Source organism: Thamnophis elegans, chromosome 4 (assembly GCF_009769535.1).
Source record: "Thamnophis elegans isolate rThaEle1 chromosome 4, rThaEle1.pri, whole genome shotgun sequence".
Taxonomy (NCBI): Eukaryota; Metazoa; Chordata; class Lepidosauria; order Squamata; family Colubridae; genus Thamnophis; species Thamnophis elegans.
In genome coordinates this window covers 96034749-96055769 of record NC_045544.1, presented here as the reverse complement: position 1 = coordinate 96055769, position 21021 = coordinate 96034749, and the positions used below count along the sequence as shown (strand labels likewise).

The 21021-nt window shown below is 40.6% G+C and overlaps 1 protein-coding gene across 1 annotated transcript in view; it reads right to left on the bottom strand.

Moving 5' to 3' along the window:
• Positions 1-21021, bottom strand: part of CAMKMT (calmodulin-lysine N-methyltransferase) — a 252636-nt gene that overhangs the window by 40293 nt on the left and 191322 nt on the right. The window contains exons 4-6 of the mRNA XM_032216941.1: positions 19708-19768; positions 7369-7423; positions 6216-6279 (exon numbers count right to left, since the gene is read on the bottom strand). Of these exons, the coding sequence (XP_032072832.1) occupies positions 6216-6279; positions 7369-7423; positions 19708-19768 (180 nt within the window). The remainder of the gene's footprint in view (positions 1-6215; positions 6280-7368; positions 7424-19707; positions 19769-21021) is intronic.

The following is a 21021-nucleotide window of genomic DNA, read 5'->3' as shown; positions in this document are numbered from 1 at the left end:
TAGATATGAGTTTTGCTAGAAAGAATTGTCTTAGATTTTATCTCATTTTTCACTTAAGGAGGAAGAAATGTTTCCTTTAAGTTGATATATCCTTTACATAGTCAGTACTCATCCTTCCATCCACCCAGGGGTGCACTCACTCATGAGCGTGCCATCCGTGCACACTTGATGCACTGCGCCTGCATGCACATTGCAATAAAAATTGTTATGCGCAAAGCAAAAAACAAGATGGCAGCGCCTATGGCGCTGTCCAGAGAACTGGTTCGGGGGCATGGCAGGTTTGGCTCGCTGCTGGTTCTAATGACCCAGGCTGCCAAACCACTACCAGTTTGGCTGAACCGGTCCGAAACAGTAGGAACCCGCCACTGCCTCCACTCCACCCATCCTCCCCCAGCCAGCCAGAACTGATGAAGCTTCTTGGATGAGAAGTGAAATTACTTCTTCTTCCTCAAGGGAAAAGAAAAAAACACCATTTTCCATTTTTGTAAAATGATGCGTGCTTCAGTTTTTATTTCAGTGGGAAAAATACTTGTAAATTAATTTCTGATTTCAAATAGGCTACATTAAAGAGATCTGATATAGTGAGAAGAATTGTTTGCAATTGGTCTTATTTCTCAATTTAATGAATACATAAACTAGAAAAATATAGAAGATAGAAAAAAATAATGGAAACCAGATTTTAAATTATGCTATACTGGGATGGAAGGCTGACTCAACCTTGAGTTTATTTTTGTTTATAAAACAATGTGCCCAGAGTCACATTAGTAAGATGATGGCTATATAAATTTAAAATTAATTAAATAAATGTAGCAGAATATGCATTCCACTGAAGGCACTGATAGACTATTCTGAATGAGTGCCATTCAGAAATGCCTTAATCATCTTCCTTTTGTGTAGGTTGCTCAAAAGCTTATTTATCCTGTCACCAATATAATTACCTTAACAAAAATTAAAAAGCTAGAATCGGACATAAGAATTAGGATTATTGTGTAACAACAGGTTTTAATGAAGTTTAAATATGCTGCACCATTCCTATTCTAAATAAATATACATAAAAATCTTTCTTGATGTACGGTTGTAAGCTGTAAACTGTAAGCTGATGCAATGAGGATGATTCAGCAATACATGTATCTCCTATTCAAGATTCTGATAGGGTCCACACAAGTCATTTACCCTTTTAATAGCAGTTAGATTTATATGCCACTTCATAGGGCTTTCAGCCCTCTCTAAGCGGTTTACAGAGTCAGCATATTGCCCCCAACAATCCGGGTCCTCATTTTACCCACCTCAGAAGGATGGCAAGCTGAGTCAACCTTGAGCCGGTGAGATTTGAACAGCCGAACTGCAGAACTGCAATCAGCTGAAGTAGCCTGCAGTGCTGCATTTAACCACTGCGCCATCTCGGCTCTTTTTAAGACGTAACTATATATAGATGGCCATTAGAAAGCATTTCTCTCTCTCGTCATGTATCTCATTTCTCTCCTTGTGTCCATAACTGAGTGGTAAGAGATTTATCTACCATTTGTATGTCTGTATATATGTATATATAAACCACTATTAATTGTATAAAGGCTCTGTGTGCTGTGTTTTGCTCCTGGGTTTATCTCATAATAATAGTCACACTGCCAAAACTCCGACATCTAGCATGACAGTGGCTAACCTGGTGCCCTCAGATATTTGGATTACTGTTCCCAGGTGCTCCCTGGTGAGAGATTATGACTGCTGTAGCCCTAAACATAAGACCAGCACTCAGTTCTCTGTCTTTGCCTTGATAGTATGTATGTACCTTGTTTTTCTGAAAATAAGCCCTCCCTGAAAATATTGCAACATAGCAGCAGCCATGAGGTGACCACACTCGCCTCCTCCTGCACCTCACAAATAGTAAGACCTCCCCAAAAATAAGGCCATATTTCAGGAGTCAAAAGAAAATAAGAACCCTGTCTTATGTATGTATGTATGTATGTATGTATGTATGTATGTATGTCGTACGGATGTACGCATGTACATATATATAAATCTTTAAAGCATCATTATTGTCTAAGCTGAGATGACCAAAAGTCATCCAGATGGAGAATAGATATAAATTTCAATCTTTAATATGTTTACATAAAAATGAAGCTCATTTTTTTCTCAATATTTCTAGGCATTTGAATTTAAAATTACATGATCTGGCAATAAGTGTGATTTTCAAACCTGAATAATTTGAGCTGATCAGTCCATCTTTGTCTGACAAAGAAGTAGCTATCTAAATCTAACAAACTTTGCAGATACCCCAACTATTTCTAAAGTAGCAACAATATTTTGTGCAAGTCCAAAGAAGCAAATCCATACTTATTGACTACTGTTAAATATTCAGTAGGCATGAATGACCATAAACATTAGCAGTTTATGTTGATTAGAATACTATTAGAAAAATGCTTGCATTTTGTTTCTTTGTTCACACATATTCATCAATAATGATTTATAAGACAACAATGATGAAGATGATGATGATGATGATGACAGTATTAATGTTTAATGTTCGCCCTGTAGCTTAGATTTGCCTTTGAAAATACTTCATGGAATTCTGTAAAATGACATTTTACACGGGAGGGAGACTTAAATATTGTAACTGAACACATACACACCTGTAAATTGAATACAGGCCTATGAAGCTCTCAAATTTAATTCTTGTAACACCATTCAATAATTTTAATTTCAATAATGTTGATTTAGATATAAGTTGCCTTAGGAATTCAGCCCTGTACCAGGTTACACACATACAAACATCCCACTGTTACTGAACACAAACCTCACTGTTACTGAACTATAAGTGACTTGCATAATTACAAAAATCCATATTCTCAACACACACAGCTTTAACCTAGACTTTTTTTTTAGATTAGTCAAAATTCCATTCAAAATTCCGTAGCTATATTTAATAGATACATTTATTTTATGGAATGATTTAATTGCACCCAAAATGTATCCCTCCCCCCCCCCCAATTTCATGTGAAAAAATGTATATAAATACAGGAGAGTAAATAACATAGAGAGCAGATGACCTTAAGGGATGTGTTAAATGTTGTAATATAACCCGTGGTACCCTTGGTACCCGTGGTACTTCACAGTTAAATATTTTTAAAATATTCATATGTTCATATGTTCTATGAATGTGAAACTTTCAATGAAGGTTCACCCAACTTTTATTTTCTTAAAAAACTGAGTAGCATAGAACCTTCACAATCAGATCAACATTTATTCTCATTTAAAAGATATAAATCTTATGTTCAGATTGATTACTAAATTTCATTTTGGCATAGTTCCTTTCTCTCTCCATATTTTATCTCAAACAATAAAACTCTTCAAAATATACCCATACAGACTCCTTATTTCTCTTATTAAAGATTACAAATAATGTTTTTCTGAAGTGCAGTTTCATTTGTTTGCATTGTAGTTTAAAAGATTCGGATGACCTAGGTACTATCTATGTAGAATAAGTGAAATACATTTGCAGTATGTCAGATAGCATTGCTCAGGAATATTAGCATTAAAATGATATGAACCAAAATGGCTTAAAACCTGAAATAGTTAATACAAATAGAGAGGGTTTTTTTTGTTCCATATATCGATCGATATTGATTTTGCATTTAGAGAGCACATGGTTTGACAACCCAATAGCAAATGAAATTACTACTCACACAAATGAACTGACAGTAAAACCGTCAATGACTGATGGGATGTGAATATGTGACTTCTCTCAAATGTAAAATTTCACAAAAATAAGAACCCTTTGATATCCCCTGTGAATAACACTAATAAGAGCAAAAATAATAAGTAGGATAATGACAATAATATAAAAATGGATGCTCAAACCCAAAGCACTATTCCAAGTCAATTTTCAATGACATTTCTCTGATGCAGTCGTTGGTTGCTGAATGTGTTCATCTTGCCTATTAAGAATAATTAACAGGCTTGCTCAGTGATTTCCTGGCTTCTTACTGCGATTCCCCCTCTTCCCGGATTGACACCATTTTAACTTTTAGAAAGGTATTTTTTTTGATATGATGGTGTCAGGGATTACAGAGTTATAAAAAGGGAGACTGGCATATAATTTGGAGTTATTAAAAAGTTTAAAGAGCAAAAGTAAACTTTATTGTTAAACAAGAACAGCATTTTAATTTAATTGCTTTTTAATAGGGTACAAATTTAAACAATTTAGAATTAAAAGATGCAGGGTATTTATTTGGGGAGGTTATAGACAATTAATTTGTCACATATCACGGAAATAGTATTGAAAGGATGAATAGGATATATTTACAAAACTATTTTACTGGAAATGTATCTACATGATTTTTCATTTTAAGCAAATAATGCTTCACCACCACATGTATTCTATTTGGTGTTACACTGTTACATTTGTTGTCTTTTTAAAAAGCTCAGATAGGAAATCTGTCTTACATTACTTAAGTAAAATTACATAAAATTATTTAAGAGTGAATCTTAGTACCACGTATAAGCATCAGATCACACCAAAGTATAACCCAATAAAACTGAAAGTAAAAACTAAGCCTCTTAGTGCTAAATTAATTTGGTAAAACATTTATTTATTATTATGGATCCAGCCAGTAAAATTTTACAGCAGATTTTGATGGATAAATGTATAGGCATCTAAAAGAGGATGCAATATTTAATATCCAACACACCAGGCTGTACATGGTCACAAAGAAGTTGAGTACTGGGATATGAAAGAAGTTACTTTTGCTACATTGTCTCACATTTATTCATTTATAAAGATATTTACCGTGTGTGTGTGCGCGCGTGCGCGTGTGTGTGCGTGCATGCACGCGCATACAGATATAATGTAAAGCAAAGTGTGATACTTGACCATTGTACTTATATTACATATAATTAGATCTTGTACTTATATTACATATAATTAGATCTTATTTTCTGAAGTAGGAGGAGTCCTATTTTCCTGCATAAATATTACAAGACTCTGTTCCCTTTATTTTACGCTCTTGTACATCATTTTTTTTAAAGAAGGGTTGTGTTTCTAGTTAGGTCTGCTTTTATCTCTGAATTCTCCAACTAACTGAAACAGTTATAGCTACCTTGAGAGTCCACAAAAAGAATAAATGTGTTCTTTAAGTTTGCGAGACAATATCCTATATTAGAATTAAACATGCATTGTAACCACATTTTTTCCCTTCTTAAAAATTTCCCTCTAAAGCATAAATAGACTTGAGAAAGAAGATCATTTGATGGCACTAACAAAGATTTCTCTGTAACTTTGACATTAGAATATCACCTGCCAAAGGAAGGCCCTTAACATGCAAATGTCATTATCATCAAGAAGCAAAGCAAACAGATACCTTCTGCAGCTCCTTCTCAATTTCTGACAGCCATTAATATTCACTATGGGATTCAGCTCTTGTGCTATTGTAGACACTTAGTTAACTCAGGGGGAATAATTTGCAGTCACATTAAAGTGTAAATTGTTTACCTGCATATATACTAATAGGATTAAATATAAAATGAATTCAAATTTGATAATAATAAAAATGTATGGAATGGATAGAAATATTTGAAAATCTTGGTCCAAGGGAAATATTGGACAATGTTCATTAACTGAATGCAGATCCATCTTGCATGAAGTTAGGGACAGGTTGCAAGGAGTGATACTGTATATACATGATTAAATACAACCCAACTGAAAAAATAAGATAAATATGCAAAAGGGATGTATTTACATACTATAATATCTGAAAGCAAACTCAGTGTAAAATAGCCAAATAAAAGAAATAGAAATTTTTATTGCAGCTTATGTTGAATTTTAAAAACTTGCAACAACAGCTGTAATTAATGTAATTAATTTCAATGTTGTTGGAATGAAATCACTAAAAACAGACAAATATTGATCTTAATAATAAAAATAAAAGGAAATAAGTGAATATATGTTTAGAAACACTATATAATTATATAGTTAACTTCTCCACTTCTCAAAAAATCACATACAATTTTTTGCCCAAATAAATAATTCTTCAAGATGTGGGTGTTTTATATTTAATATGAATTTATATATATATGTACATCCAGACATCCACACAAATGCACACCCACAATATAAATAATGCATATTGTTATATAACCCCTTGTTCTATTTTTACACTGAGCATGAACCCAACAAAATGGAATGAATCCAACACACCAGTTTTCTAACTGAATAAGGATACTTTGGATAGCCTTTTCATTTCCATCAGTTAACAGAACTTCTTTGACATCTGCAGAAATAGCAACCTGGAAAGGGGGGAGGGGAGGGGAGAGGGAGAGAGAAAGAGCACAGCAAACAATGAGCAAATATGCTTGTCTGTGTGGAAGTGAAGACAGGAGTGACAAGCCTTCAGTATCATGCTTCCTCACCTATTTCCCTGTAACAGTCTTCAATCTTTTTTCATTTTATGTCTGCATTATTTTAATCATTCAATCAAATCAGTCAATACTTTTATCATTCCATTTGCGGGAGCCTCTATCTTGCTATCATTCAGTTCCGTAATTGCATTGTGACAGCGGATGATGGTATTCTGAGAGGCTTTCATTTGCGGGCTTCTGTTTATCTAGTAGAGCCATCATCCGAGGCTGTCACTCTGCCTTTCAGCTTGCTTCTGTCTGACTGCCTGATGCCCTTCATATAACTTTGCATTGCAGGCAGATGGCTTTGTAAGGGTAATTTTTTTGTGAGCTTTGACATGCTCGCACATTGGGCTGTAACCTCGACACATTGTGTAAGAACGACAGGTTTGTCAAATGCCAATCAGTGTAACAATATGCTTTTATTTGTAGAGACATAAAAACTTGTCTAATGCACTGCACTGCTACATAATATCTCCTGAATACATGACTCAGAACCTAGAGAATGGTGAATGACGCTTCTGAATGGCCAATCTAATTCAAAAGAATCTAATTACCGAGAGCTCTGGATCATGTTTGTTGGTGTAATAATGCAGGCAAAACATTAGCAGCTATATCATGGTGCTCCAACTGTGATTCGCCAGGCTATTCCTGTATCTTAGCAAATGGTGAAGTATAATCTGAAAGGGGGGGCACGGGGGAACGTTAGCTATGGCTCTGAAAGACGGAGTGTATGTGGCCTGGAATGTCACAACAAGAGATATTGACTACACTGAGGTAAAATGTTTCTCCTCGGCGAGGCAACCATAAAATCGATATAATACGAAAGCCAGTCAGTCTAGAAGGTCTCTGAAGATTCTGCAGCTTGACTGCAGCTGATTCTGTTGACAGTTCTCTGACCCAGTCGTTGGAGGCACTGGAACATTTTTCCCTTTTGTTCCCCCGGGTGAATAGAAATGGGATTGAGAAAAGACCTACCATAAGCCCAGCCAAGCATGTCATGCCACCCCCCAGCTCACACACAGCAAGGCCCCTGAAAGAGAGAAAGGAAATGGTAGAACCCATACAAATTAGATGAAAATGGTCAGAGAGACATATATGTTACAAGAACAAATTGCCATCTGTAGTGAACACCGAGGTAGCAGGAAGTAGCAGAGGCATGACTGGGCTACCTCATGTCGTTTTGCGTTTTAAAAATAATTATGAAATAGAAAAGTCACAAAGCAGGCAAACCAGTGGGGGTTCCCTCATTAGTGTTCAGTGCAACATTACCACCGCTGAGCTGAAAAAATCCGAGAAGGTTCTTTTTTTCTCCCTTGTCAATGGCTCTGTCTTTTAGAACTAAACTAGCTAGAGTAGCGAAAGATAATTGTTAGGAAAGGATAACACCGTTAATTCACATTCATTCCTTCAAAAACAGTTAGACAAGTAAATGGAGGAATTAATATTATTTCTCTTTCTCTCTCTCTTTCTCTCCCCCCTCTTTCTCTCCTTCTCTCCCTCCCTCTCTTCCTCTGTAAAACTGTAGAATGAAATAGTTATCAATTGTAGCAGACATTACAAACATTTAGAATGAACTATATACCTTAAGTTAAAAAAATAACAACAGCCTACAGGTGAAAAGGTAGCTTATGCCTTTAAATTGGAAATAGATTATAAAAGATTGTTTTAAGAAGTCTGTTAGACCAACCACATTGCCAGTAAAAGCACTTGGCAAAATTCCTGTTGTTCATAAGTAAGATTTTTCAAAAGTAAGTATGTCTCCTGCACAGCTGAAACCTTATGGTACTGCATATCAGTCATTTGCCCACAATGGACTTGAACATGTGCACATGGAATATCGATTCGAAAGTGTGTATTTTTTTTTAACTTCTTAATATAAAACAACTTACTATCCATGTTTATGGTAAAATACAATCTCTATACATTCTGGCACTAGTAGTCATGATAATTAAATATATTGCTAATTATATATCATAAAATAGGGTATTCTTACAGTGATTTTCTGTTTTCCAAGTTTTAACGGCCTTCTAGTTTTTTTTATTGTACATCTTATTTTTTCCCTTTGGATTTAGACGAAGCTAAAAGGGTTTCCAAGAAGTAGAGTGTCCCTTTCCAAACATATCCAAGGTTTCATAGCTCACTGGTAGAACACAACTTTGTGTTTAGAAAGCCCTCGATTAATCCTTATCATCTCCAAGTAAGACTGGGGGGGGGGGGGGGATCCTGTCTAAAAACCTGAAGAGCCGCTGCCAATCTCTAGAGATAATATGGGTTAGATGGATTAATAATTTTATTCAGTATAAGGAAGCTTCCTATGTTTTTGTGATCAATACAGGCAGAGGAGGGGGGAAACAGGACAGAACTCTACACATACGTATCACAACTTTGTCAAGCATTCAGCCAGAAAAAAATGAAATGACCTTAGTGTAATGTATTTTGAAAGTAACACAAAGCATCTGTTACTTCCCCTTTCTTTGGAGTTTGAGATGTATCATAGTGACATGCATGTTTGGTTGAAACAGTATTTTCAAGCCCTCAGCACATCTTTCTTGTAAACGTAGCAACTGCAGTGAAGTTTTTCTCAAAATTGTAGTGTCTGATAAATTGCATGCACAAAAGCCCATAGATCTAATCTGTTCCTGGGGAAATTTTCTACAAAGAAATGCTAATGCTGCTATTCCTTTTCTCACTCTTTCACACCTAGGATTCTTTAATCATTCAAAACAAATCTGATCTATTTAGCTGAAGTTGAAGACCTGTCATATGTTCAATCTATGCCAATCCCCCCCCTTTCTTCTTCTTCCTCTTCCTCTTCCTCCTCCTCCTCCTCCTCCTCCTCCTCCTCTTCTTCTTCTTCTTCTTCTTCTTCTTCTTCTTCTTCTTCTTCTTCTTCTTCTTCTTCTTCTTCTAGTAAGTGGACTTACAGTAGAAAGATGGCAGCATCTACCTTTGTGTGAGCTTTGAAAAGTCAGACTGGCCTTGATATGAACGACGCATCAGAGAGTAACATCTCATCATCATTTAAAAATGCACATTGAAGTTTGAATTGATGGACATCCTGCTTTTGACATCTATGACACCCAAAAGAGTTTTCACACTAAGGATCTTGAGTTCAAATATGTCCCAGGACAGCAGAAAGGAAACATTTATATGTTCTGGATATTCAGTGAACTCTCATGTTTAAACCCTGAAGATGAGGATATTGTTCAAGCATTCATATGCAGGTTTCTGCCTCAGTTCAATTGTTCCTAGTGTTAGGATTCGGACGAGCAGCTTAAAAACTGATATAAAAATGAAGGACTTTGTTAGAAACAGTAAAAAGTTATTTCCCACAAGCGAACTTAACTCAATTTATGGAGCTATGTCTAACAGTCATCTGTGAGTACATACGGCCCTCTTTACATATGACAGTTATCAAGATAGATGAGGTCAGAAAACAGAATTTGTAAAAACTATTGGAACTCTGCTTTACTGTTGGAGAATACAATAACAGAATCTTGAAAACATGAGAGAGTTTTCTTCTGTCCCTTCTTATACCAAACAGCATTAAGGTGTGGTTATCTTGAGTTTCTTTCCCAAGGTTAAATTGCTATTTACTTAATAGTTCTCATATTCCTTCCCAAAGGATATCTCCATATACCTGAATACCCTTCTTCTATTTTGCTCAAAAAATAAATCTTTTTTAATCTATGCATCACATGTTCCAAGTAAGTGAGTTTTTGCATAATGACTCAAGGAGCACTCTGCTTTTATTTGCTCCAGGACTGATTTACAATCCATGGTACTCTTAGTATAAGGTGACCAGATTTTCAGATTGGTAAAGAGGGACACCTTTGATCGGGGGGGAGGGGAGTTGGCCGCGGCGGTTACTGCCAGCCCGCGGCCTCACTAGGGACGTCTGGTCACCGTAATTATACACATCCTCTCTCTCTCTATCCATCCATCCGACTGTCTGTCTATCTGCCTGCCTATCTGTCTATCTAGTTATGGTATCCCTCTCCCTCTTTCCTCCTCTCTTTCTCCATCCATCTATCTGCCTGCCTACCTATCTCTCTCTCCTTCTCTCTATCCATCCATCTATCTGCCTGCCTATCTGTCTATCTAGTTATGGTCTCTCTCTCTCTCTCTCCCTCCCTCCCTCCCTCATCTCATTATCATCTCTCTCAGTGTTTCTCCACCTTGAAGACTTGAAAGTATGTGGACTTCAACTCCCAGAATTCTGGGAGTTGAAGTCCACACACTTTCAAGTCTCCAAGGTGGAGAAACACTGATCTATCTAATTAATATAATTATACTCCGGTGTGTCTTATACTCCGAAAAATATGGTAGTTGTGTTAGAGAACAATAAGAGTCCAAGGTTGAAGCATGCTTACTTATTTACATAATGCAAGTTATTCATTTTTGTTAACTCTAAATGGAAATGATATGTAATTATTTCTTAGAAACAGAAATAGATTATTTCTAGCTATTCTGAGGTATAAAAAAAACCAAAGGGCACAAATGCCTATATATATAGCTCGTCCCCCATGTAATAGCATTTACAATAATGATTTATTGAGTTCTTCTGATTCAGTTTTATTTTTTAAAAAAGATTCATATAATTTTAGACTCTTTCTCATCATCTGTATATGCCTACTAATGAGAATCTTTCTCTTTCAGGTATTGAAAAAAAACATAAAAACACCACATAAGCCCCTTAAACAGATTAGGAAAGCACATCTGCTACTTAGAATTTTCAAAAGATTCTGTACATTGTGTTCAATTAAAGAGAAAACAATAATTATTTTAACAAAAATGTTTGAAGTCTGTTTTTATAAAAATATTAAATTAAATTGAAACTTGCTGATTTAATGTTTTCTTTGTGGCAAGCACTGTGTGGGATGATTTCCCCGCTGAGATTTTACTGTTCCCAATCCTGTTAGTCTTCAGGAAGACTTTGAAGGCCTGGCTATTCTCTAAGATTGGGTCAGGATGTTAGTCCTGGGAAATGTAGTATACCGTATGTTGGTGTGACATATGTTTTATTGTTGTTAATGCCAAGCTGGTTTTGCTATTGAGCACAGTAACAAATGGCATTTTATTGCTGTATGATGCCTGGAGCTGTACTTTTGTGAGTTAGGCAGCCATGCAAATTATTTAAACTGAATAAATAAATAAATAAATATTTCTTTAATGTATGTATGCATGTTCTAGAGAATTGCTGACGATACGATGAAGGAATACTTATTGTGTACAAGGAATAATGAATAGGATTGGGGAAGTGAATTGGAAAGACGTGTGTCAACACTTGTGAAATAGAGAAGAAAGACTGATCAGTGAAGGATGGGAAAGCAAGACCCCAAATAGAAGTTGGATGTTTGTTTGTTTGTTTTGTCAAGCATGTATTAGATAACATATATAAGTATAAACATGATTTTGAATACATGAAATGAATATGAAAAAAGGGAACATTAGGACAGGGATGGTAGGCATGTTGGTGCACTTATGCACGAATAATGTTGGATGAAGGAAATAATTGCAAGGCCTTGGACAATGATGGAAGTAGTAGTGAGTGGTGACCACAGCTCTCTTAAAGTTACTGCCATTAGTAAGGTGACCAGATTTTCAGATTGGTAAAGAGGGACACCTTTGACCGGGGGGGGGGGGCTTGATTAAAAATTTTATACGGAAAAATTATACAGAAAAATTATGGACTGTGCCGAAATGGATAAATTAATGAAAGAAATACAGCTGGGTGAGCTCTCCGGTGCCCCGCGCTTTCCTGCCTCCTTCCATCACGAACCAGATCACAGACAGTGGTCACATTGAGGAAATGGGGATTTTATAGCATCCTTCCCCTGGAGGAGAGAGGAAATGGGGATTTTGCAGTATCCTACCCCTGGAGGGGGGAGGGAATGGGGATTTTGCAGTATCCTACCCCTGGAGAGGGGAGGGAATGGGGATTTTATAGTATCCTTCCCCTGGAGGGGAGAGGAAATGGGGATTTTGAAGTATCCTACCCCTGGAGTGGGGAGGGAATGGGGATTTTATAGTATCCTTCCCCTGGAAGGGAGAGGAAATGGGGATTTTGCAGTATCCTACCCCTTGAGGGGGGAGGGAATGGGGATTTTGCAGTATCCTACCCCTGGAGTGGGGAGGGAATGGGGATTTTACAGTATCCTTCCCGTGGAGGGGAGAGGAAATGGGGATTTTGCAGTATCCTACCCCTGGAGGGGGGAGGGAATGGGGATTTTGCAGTATCCTACCCCTGGAGTGGGGAGGGAATGGGGATTTTACAGTATCCTTCCCGTGGAGGGGAGAGGAAATGGGGATTTTGCAGTATCCTACCCCTGGAGGGGGGAGGGAATGGGGATTTTATAGTATCCTTCCCCTGGAGGGGAGAGGAAATGGGGATTTTGCAGTATCCTACCCCTGGAGGGGGGAGGGAATGGGGATTTTGCAGTATCCTACCCCTGGAGTGGGGAGGGGATGGGGATTTTATAGTATCCTTCCCCTGGAGTGGGGAGGGAATGGGGATTTTATAGTATCCTTCCCCTGGAGTGGGGAGGGAATAGGGATTTTATAGTATCCTTCCCCTGGAGGGGAGAGGAAATGGGGATTTTGCAGTATCCTACCCCTGGAGGAGGGAGGGAACGGGGATTTTGCAGTATCCTACCCCTGGAGTGGGGAGGGAATGGGGATTTTATAGTATCCTTCCCCTGGAGGGGAGAGGAAATGGGGATTTTTCAGTATCCTACCCCTGGAGTGGGGAGGGAATGGGGGATTTTATAGTATCCTTCCCCTGGAGGGGAGAGGAAATGGGGATTTTGCAGTATCCTTCCCGTGGAGGGGAGAGGAAATGGGGATTTTGCAGTATCCTACCCCTGGAGGGGGGAGGGAATGGGGATTTTATAGTATCCTTCCCCTGGAGTGGGGAGAGAATGGGGATTTTATAGTATCCTTCCCCTGGAGTGGGGAGGGAATAGGGATTTTATAGTATCCTTCCCCTGGAGGGGAGAGGAAATGGGGATTTTGCAGTATCCTACCCCTGGAGGAGGGAGGGAATGGGGATTTTGCAATATCCTACCCCTGGAGTGGGGAGGGAATGGGGATTTTATAGTATCCTTCCCCTGGAGGGGAGAGGAAATGGGGATTTTGCAGTATCCTACCCCTGGAGGGGGGAGGGAATGGGTTTTTTCAGTATCCTACCCCTGGAGTGGGGAGGGAATGGGGATTTTATAGTATCCTTCCCCTGGAGGGGAGAGGAAATGGGGATTTTGCAGTATCCTACCCCTGGAGGGGGGAGGGAATGGGGATTTTGCAGTATCCTACCCCTGGAGTGGGGAGGGAATCGGGATTTTAAGGGTGCGGAGAACGATTCTCCCCAACCACGTGATTTTCCTCCTTTCCAGCTGGGTGGCAGGAGTGCCTGGGATCTCCCTAGGTCAAAGCCAAGAGGAAGGGGGGAGATTCCATATGAAGGCATCCTGAGGCTCTACCCATGCGGGAAGTTTGGGGGGGGGTTGCATCTTTTCCCTGGGTTCTCTGAGCTTTGTTCCTCCCACTTCCGCTCCTTCATCTGGAGACAATTACACACACACACCCCAAAGAATCCCAGGCACACAAACAAGCAGCTTCCCCACCGTGGGCTTTGTTCTTAACCGACAGCAGGCAAAGGGAATAGAGAGAGGCGGCGGCGAGGCTACCTTTTGCGGGGAGAGCAGGAGCTTGGCCAACCATAGAAAGGTGCCCTGGGGCTGGGATCCAAGGCGCGCTTAACTAGGCGAGGAACTTGTGCGGACCCGCCGGGGTGTGGGAACTGAGGAAAAGAATAGAGGGGGGCATGTGGAGAAGAAGAAGTGTGCCAAGCTGTCATCGGGGCTGCTGAAGCTTGCGAGGGAGATCTAGAAGCAGATGGGATGGGACTTGGAGTCCTATGATCTTGGCGAGTGGGGATTCCCGTGATGGGATTTGGAGTCCTAAGACACTGGCCATTGGGGGCTGCTGCGATGGGATTTGGAGTCCGATGCCCCTGGCGATTGGGGGTTCCTGCAAGGAGATGCGGGAATAGGGGGGAGGGGTCTGCACAAGCCCTCCCCCGACCCTCTTCTTTAGAAGAGCCGGAAGCATTAGAGGAGGGGGCTTTGCACATCCCCCCTCCCCCAAAGCCCAGCGCCTGCTTACAGCAGCCCCAGATCGCCAGTGTCTTAGGACTCGGCATGCTTCTTCTTCTCCACACGCCCCTCTGTCTATTCTTTTCCTCAGTTCCCACGCCCCAAGCTCCTGCTCTCCCCGCAAAAGATAGCCTCGCCGCTGCCTCTCTCTATTCCCTTTGCCCGCTGTCGGTTAAGAATAAAGCCCACGGTGGGGAAACTGCTTCTTTGTGTGCCTAGGATTCTTTGAGGTGTGTTTGTGTAATTGTCTCCAGCTGAAGGAGTGGAAGTGGGAGGAACGAAGCTCAGAGAAGCCAGGGAAAAGATGCAACCCCCCCCCCAAACTTCCCGCATGGGTTGTAGATCCCTTGTATGGGGAGGGGAGGGAGGGGAGGGGAAGAGGCTCCGTGGGTGGGGGAGGGGAGGAAAATGGGGGACGCTGCGGAGGTCAAGGAGATGAAGAAGACCTTCATTGTTCCAGCCATCAAACCCTTCGGATCACTATGATTTCGCCGCCGCCATTTGCAAGGAGTGGGAAGGAGAGGAAGGAAGGAGAGAGGGGGGAAGGAAAAGAAGAAGGGATCTACATGGCTCTCCAGACGGAGGGAGCCGCGCGGGGGGGAAACGGGCATCTGTCAAAACTCCGAATCCCGTCTCAGCCTCGGGTGGCTGCGGCAGAAGCAGCAAGTGCGGGGGCGACGCTTCACCGGGAGCGACCTCTCTTTCCCCGCTGCATAGGGATGTGGGGAAAGGGCTCGGGCGCCCAGTTTTCTCTCCTCCCTTCTTTCCTTGTCTCTCTCTGCTCTGGGAAAGGAGCAGCGCTCTGGCGAGCCCCGAGAGATTCCCCCGTTCTCTCTCTCGCTCTCGCTCTCCCGGCCCTTCCAAGCCGAGGCGGCGGGGGTGGGAAGAGGAGTCCGAGGGGGAGGGAGGAAGGGGAGGCGGCTGCGGCGGCTGGGCGATGGCCAGCAGCGGCCGAAGGGGGGGAGGGAGAGCGAGATTTTGGCGAGGTGGCCGCGGGAAGGACTGAGGGAGGAAGAGAGGACGGGGCTGCTTGGGAACGGAGAGGACCAGGGCGCGGAGGGAAAGAGCAGTGCGCACCCAGCCGCCACCGCCGCCGCCTCCACTTCGGAAGGTTCCTCCAGTGGATTGTCTTCCCCATGCCACCCTCGCTCTGGGAAAGGAGCAGCACTCCGGCGAGCCCCGAGAGATTCCCCCGTTCTCTCTCTCGCGCGCTCTCCCGGCCCTTCCAAGCCGAGGCAGCGGGGGCGGGAAAAGGAGTCCGAGGGGGAGGGAGGGAGGAAGGGGAGGCGGCGGCTGGGCGATGGCGGGATGGTGGGAAGCGAGGCGCCGCCAGCGGTGGGAAGCGACCATGAGTCGAAAGAAGGGAAGCGACCACGAGGGAAAGTAGGCAGCGGGGGGACCCGCAGCTCGGTGGGCGTCTCCTCACGGGACGGAACGCTCTCTCTCTTACTCACTCTCTCTCGCCGCCGCCCCATCCTGTGGCTGCCACCATGGATGGGGAGGAGGAGGAGGTGGAGGTAGAAGAAGAGGAGGAAGCGGGACAAATCCTTTTGAGAGGGGCTGGGCATGACCTGGGAGACACAGGGAAACTCCACAAAGGGGGAGAAGGAGAGGAGGGCTGTCTCCTCCCCCCAGTGCCTCCCGATTCCCACCGGTAACGTTACTCACCAGTTAAGCAGCAAGCAAAAGACGAAATGAAATGGAACGTGCTAAGCTAAGCGGACTCCAGCCAATCAGTGAGCTGGCTGGGATGGAAAATTTTAAGCACGCCGTGTGCTTAAAGTTTTCCATCCCAGCCAGCTCACTGATTGGCTGGGGTCCAGGCCAATCAGTGAGCGGCAGGCTGGGCTGGCTTAGATTTTTAGTGTAGAACAGAATGAGCGAGCAAGCTAGCAGCTGATGGGCGGGGGAGCGAGTGAGCTGCGAGCGCCAAAATAAAGCGGGGTTTTTCGAGAACGGCCCGGGACACGGGAAAAATTATGAAAACGCGTGCCTGTCCCGCCAGATGCGGGAAATCTGGTCACCCTAGCCATTAGGGGATCGAGGCAGAAAATGGTGGTCATTATGAGAATGGTGGTTACCAGAACACCAAGTAAAGAATTGTTATCTTATCTTATTTATTATTTATTTGAAATGATATATTTTACTTTCAGGCTCTTTGGGGGTTTCTCCTAAACTGCCCAGAATTGTAGAGGTAAATTCCTTTTGAGTCTGCACCTTTGTTGTATATTGGATATTTGTCTGATTTTCTGTAATTATGCAGACTAGCCTCTTCTGGCAAGCGTAAAGGCAGGCAGATACCACTCGTAAACTTGATTACTATTTGAAAAAATCCCTTTTGAGGTACGATATCTTATCTGGCAACCCCTGTTTTGGAATCCTGCATTGCTTTTATAGAAGTATGATGTTTTATTCTTCTGTTGCACTTTGTTTTTGCAGCCAGCTACATGTTTGGAGTGAAAGTCCTGCTAAATTCAGCTGAAGGAAAGTGAGTTGACCATTTTAACAGTCTGTCCCTTGTTTTTTATTACCTTTCCCAGATGGAACAAGATTATTGAAGTTAAAGATGCCAATTAACTGACAGCATATGAATTTATTTTCCTTAGTAAAAATATCATGCAAAGAGGCAGAGGAGGGTGATCCAAGAAAAACGGTGAAGAAAAAAACCCCTAAAAAGTGCTTTTTAAAACTGGATTTACTGCATGTATGGGTATAGCATAGGGCCATAGGCTGTATAAGAAAGCATGTGCACTGTTGGAAATTAGGTCACCACAGAATACAATGCAGTATTCATGGAAGGACATTGCAGAGGGCCAGGGCCAGGTGGGACATCTGAACAATAAACTAGTAGCAGCAACAGAATAGATTTCCAATACACAGTTGCTGAGAATACACTCCAAGAATATGCCTGTCACAAGTTTGATTATAATTGTAATAAGCACTTTGGCCTTCATTCTAGGGTTTTTTGCCTTGTAGGTCTAATTTTCAAACCTCCTTTGACTGTCGCTAGTCAAACAGCAATGCTGAAGAGAGGAAGGAAAATATGACTGCAACAAGCAGCCAAACTATCTTTGCCATGACCCAAAACAATGTAAAGCGTACAATGTATAAGGAAGGAATTCAAGGATCTGGACCTGGCAAACTTCACATAGAAATAAAGTTTACTGCCTTTTTAATACCCAAAGATTTCACACAAGTTTTCAAAATTCCATCCAGAAGCCTTCATATGCTATTCATTTCATTTGTCTCTCATGTATGCTAGGCAGGAATTTCCAACCTTGGTCACTCCAAGACTTATGGACTTCAACTTTCAGAATTCCTCAGCCAGCAGAGGGGGTCTTCCATATAATAGCCATTACTAAGATGACCTTTTTATTTGCTGGTTCATCAGTGTCCATTGATTATATGAACTGGTCATATAGCTTTAAAACTGTGATACTTGTGATGACAGTGTTATTGGTGGATGCCAAAGCTGACAGCTAGAAATAGCAATGTGAGTTTCAAGTCTTCCAGAGAATAAGCTGGTTTCCCTATTGGCACTATTCTAGCACTTCCTCAGATGCAAGAATCATGGTTTTAGCCGCAAAACTGCCTATGGGGGGGTTATCCTGGAAGAGGAGTCTGTATCTGTTTAGTCAGGACCAAGGCTGAAATTTTGTCATACACATGGCTGGAATCTTCACCCTTAGCTCAGAGTCTCAGCTGGCAAGGAGGAGGATCCTTACATGATATAACAGCTGTTGTTGGAGAACTATGACAGGATCTCCTTCTGGCAGTGTCATACTGGAGGGGAAAAGCTTCAAGTTCAATCCAGTTTAGGGCATTCAGATGGCACAAAATACCACAATATCATTTTCCATTAAAGTGGTTCCACTTTACTCTACTCCTCAAATTAATATGTATGTTGAGGGATAACAGTTATTGAGCAAGATGCAGGCTATTAAAACTTCAACCAGAAGCTGGATTGGGGAGGAATTTGCAGTCCTTAAAAGGGATGAATGAATATCTTTGGACCTGAAGATTAAACACCAGAAGATAAGCAATATATGCTACCCTGTTACAGATTTCTGCCATGTATCGAGATTGCAGCTTCAGAACCCCTCTTGACAAAATCCAGCTGTTATGTTTATCACTTTATCACATCTTGGTGTACTTTGGAAAAAAATGCCACAAAAAGCTTCTTTTTTTAAACAAGCAAACAAACAAAATTCCCAATAAAAAAGGAGGCAGGGTACTACTAACTTTCACCTATAGTAGTACCAAAACAAACTATCCATCTCCTCACTCCCAAAATTTAGTATCTATGAGCATGGCAGGTAATCTAGGCAATAAGAAAGGAATAGAATAGAATAGAATGGAATGGAATGGAATGGAAGAGAAGAGTTGGAAGGGACCTTGGAGATCTTCTAGTCCAACCCCCTGCTTAGGCAGGGAACCCTATACCAAAACCCTAAAATTGGTATGAACATGTGTGCAATCTTTTGAATTACCAATGAGAAACACTATTTGCAATGGCCAATGGATATAAAAATCATCCTGCTTTTGTTTTATCTGAGTTCCTTCAACTCAGTATTTCTGAATGTCCCTAAGAAACAGATTTTTCAGGGATTCCAATTTTAATTCTTAAACCCACCAAAACTGAGAAATCTAGCCTATTTTTTTTCTGTATTGTAACAGCATTCCTAGAAAGATGGAGAACAGGGGAATTGATAAAGCATATATGAAAAATATATGGAAACAAAATTATAAAAGAGAGAACACCAGAATTCTCTGATGCCACAGTTTTGCTTTAAAAATGCAACCTATATTCTTAGAGAACATTTTGCTGACTTTCAGAATAGAGGTCAGAGTAAAGAACATCTTTATTTTTCTACCAAACTTCACAATCACTATCAATCGATTGATGCCTCACTTTTGTTTCCCAAAAATCAAAGTGAAAGAAAATGCCTTGAGTGGAAATCAAAAGTCTTTGACATAAAGCAGAAAGCTTGCTATGCAATATTAGTACCCAAAGGCAGCTCCCGATTCTTTGTAATAGCAACATGCTTTCACCTTGAATTTTTTTAAAAACTGAGTCTTAGGATTTAAATCCTAGCAAATTTTGCTATGCAAATAAAATAGTAGTGGATTGAAGATGGTCTTTTATGTCTTGGTTTCATACCTGAAAATTTCATGGTGCTTGAGGCAGTAGTAAGCTAGTATTTCTTCAGAAGGCCAGATACCTATAAAAAAAAACAAAGAACAAGTAATATTTAAAGGCATATTTTTTTATCTCCATAAATTGATCTTGTGTTGGATGCTTAAACATAGTTCAGAACACAAAACAAAAAGGATATCCCCCACCTCAAGTAGGATGTCTTGATGGAAGGGATAAAAAAAAATCAAGAGGATGACTATGGTGTCATGATCAAAGTCCCACCCTTTTGACCATGTACTGTATGTTTGGCATGTTAAACAGGTATATGGCTTCCATCATGTATAGAAGCAACTGGCTCTCACATCAAGTATCACTATTTCTTAATAACAGCCAGGGATGAGCAATTTTGCCAGTTCTTTATTGTTATTGGAGGTTTCTCTGTTTTAATCCTGAATTCTGCTTTTGCCAAAATGATTTTTAAAATGTTATACTTTATTTCACTTGAGACTTCCTCCACTTTATATAAACAGCATGTATGCATGTATAAAATGGATTGATATACAGATAATTTAAATATATTGTTTTACTGAAGAATGCGTACACAACCTTATATCAAGAAAAGACCAGGAAAAAGTACTTTGATGTCACACCATTCATCCTTCTTTACTAAAGTGTTATAATTATATAGTTCTTGTATATATTATATTTACATAATCCACATGTATAATTCCATCATCATTTTAGCATTTCCTAATTATTTGCACATAAATCAAGGAGAAAGAATTGATGGAAATAAAAACAACTACAGTATGTCTACAGAATAAAAATGCATTAATTAGAATAATAGAAATGTGCTAATGTAACCTTGAAAATGAAAGGTAACTTAAATAAAATAAAATAAATTTAGAACTCCAAAACCAAAGGCAAAGGGGGGGGAGTGGGTGTTATTGGATAGTGAAAAGGTAGTTAGTCACCTGAGCTAGAGCATTGAGTAGCAGACAGATAGTCCAGGCACCATGACAGTCAATCCAATGGGAATGTTATGGGATTGACTTCTACACTGATCTGGGGAAGGTTGGCATGACAGAGGAGTTATATACTAACTATAGAAATAAACTAGGATAAGACCTTATCTCCCCACCCCCATGTTTCCCATTTGGGAGAGAGTAGAGAACAACACTGCCAGTAAACCCCGCCCCACAAAGCATTCAAAAATCCAAACTGAATTCAGATCTTAGATCCAGAAATCCTCTCCAACTGAAGCTTTGGAAGGCAAAGATGAAAAATCGAAGTCATCACTGATGAATAATAAATACAGTTTATGTTCAAGTTGCTTTG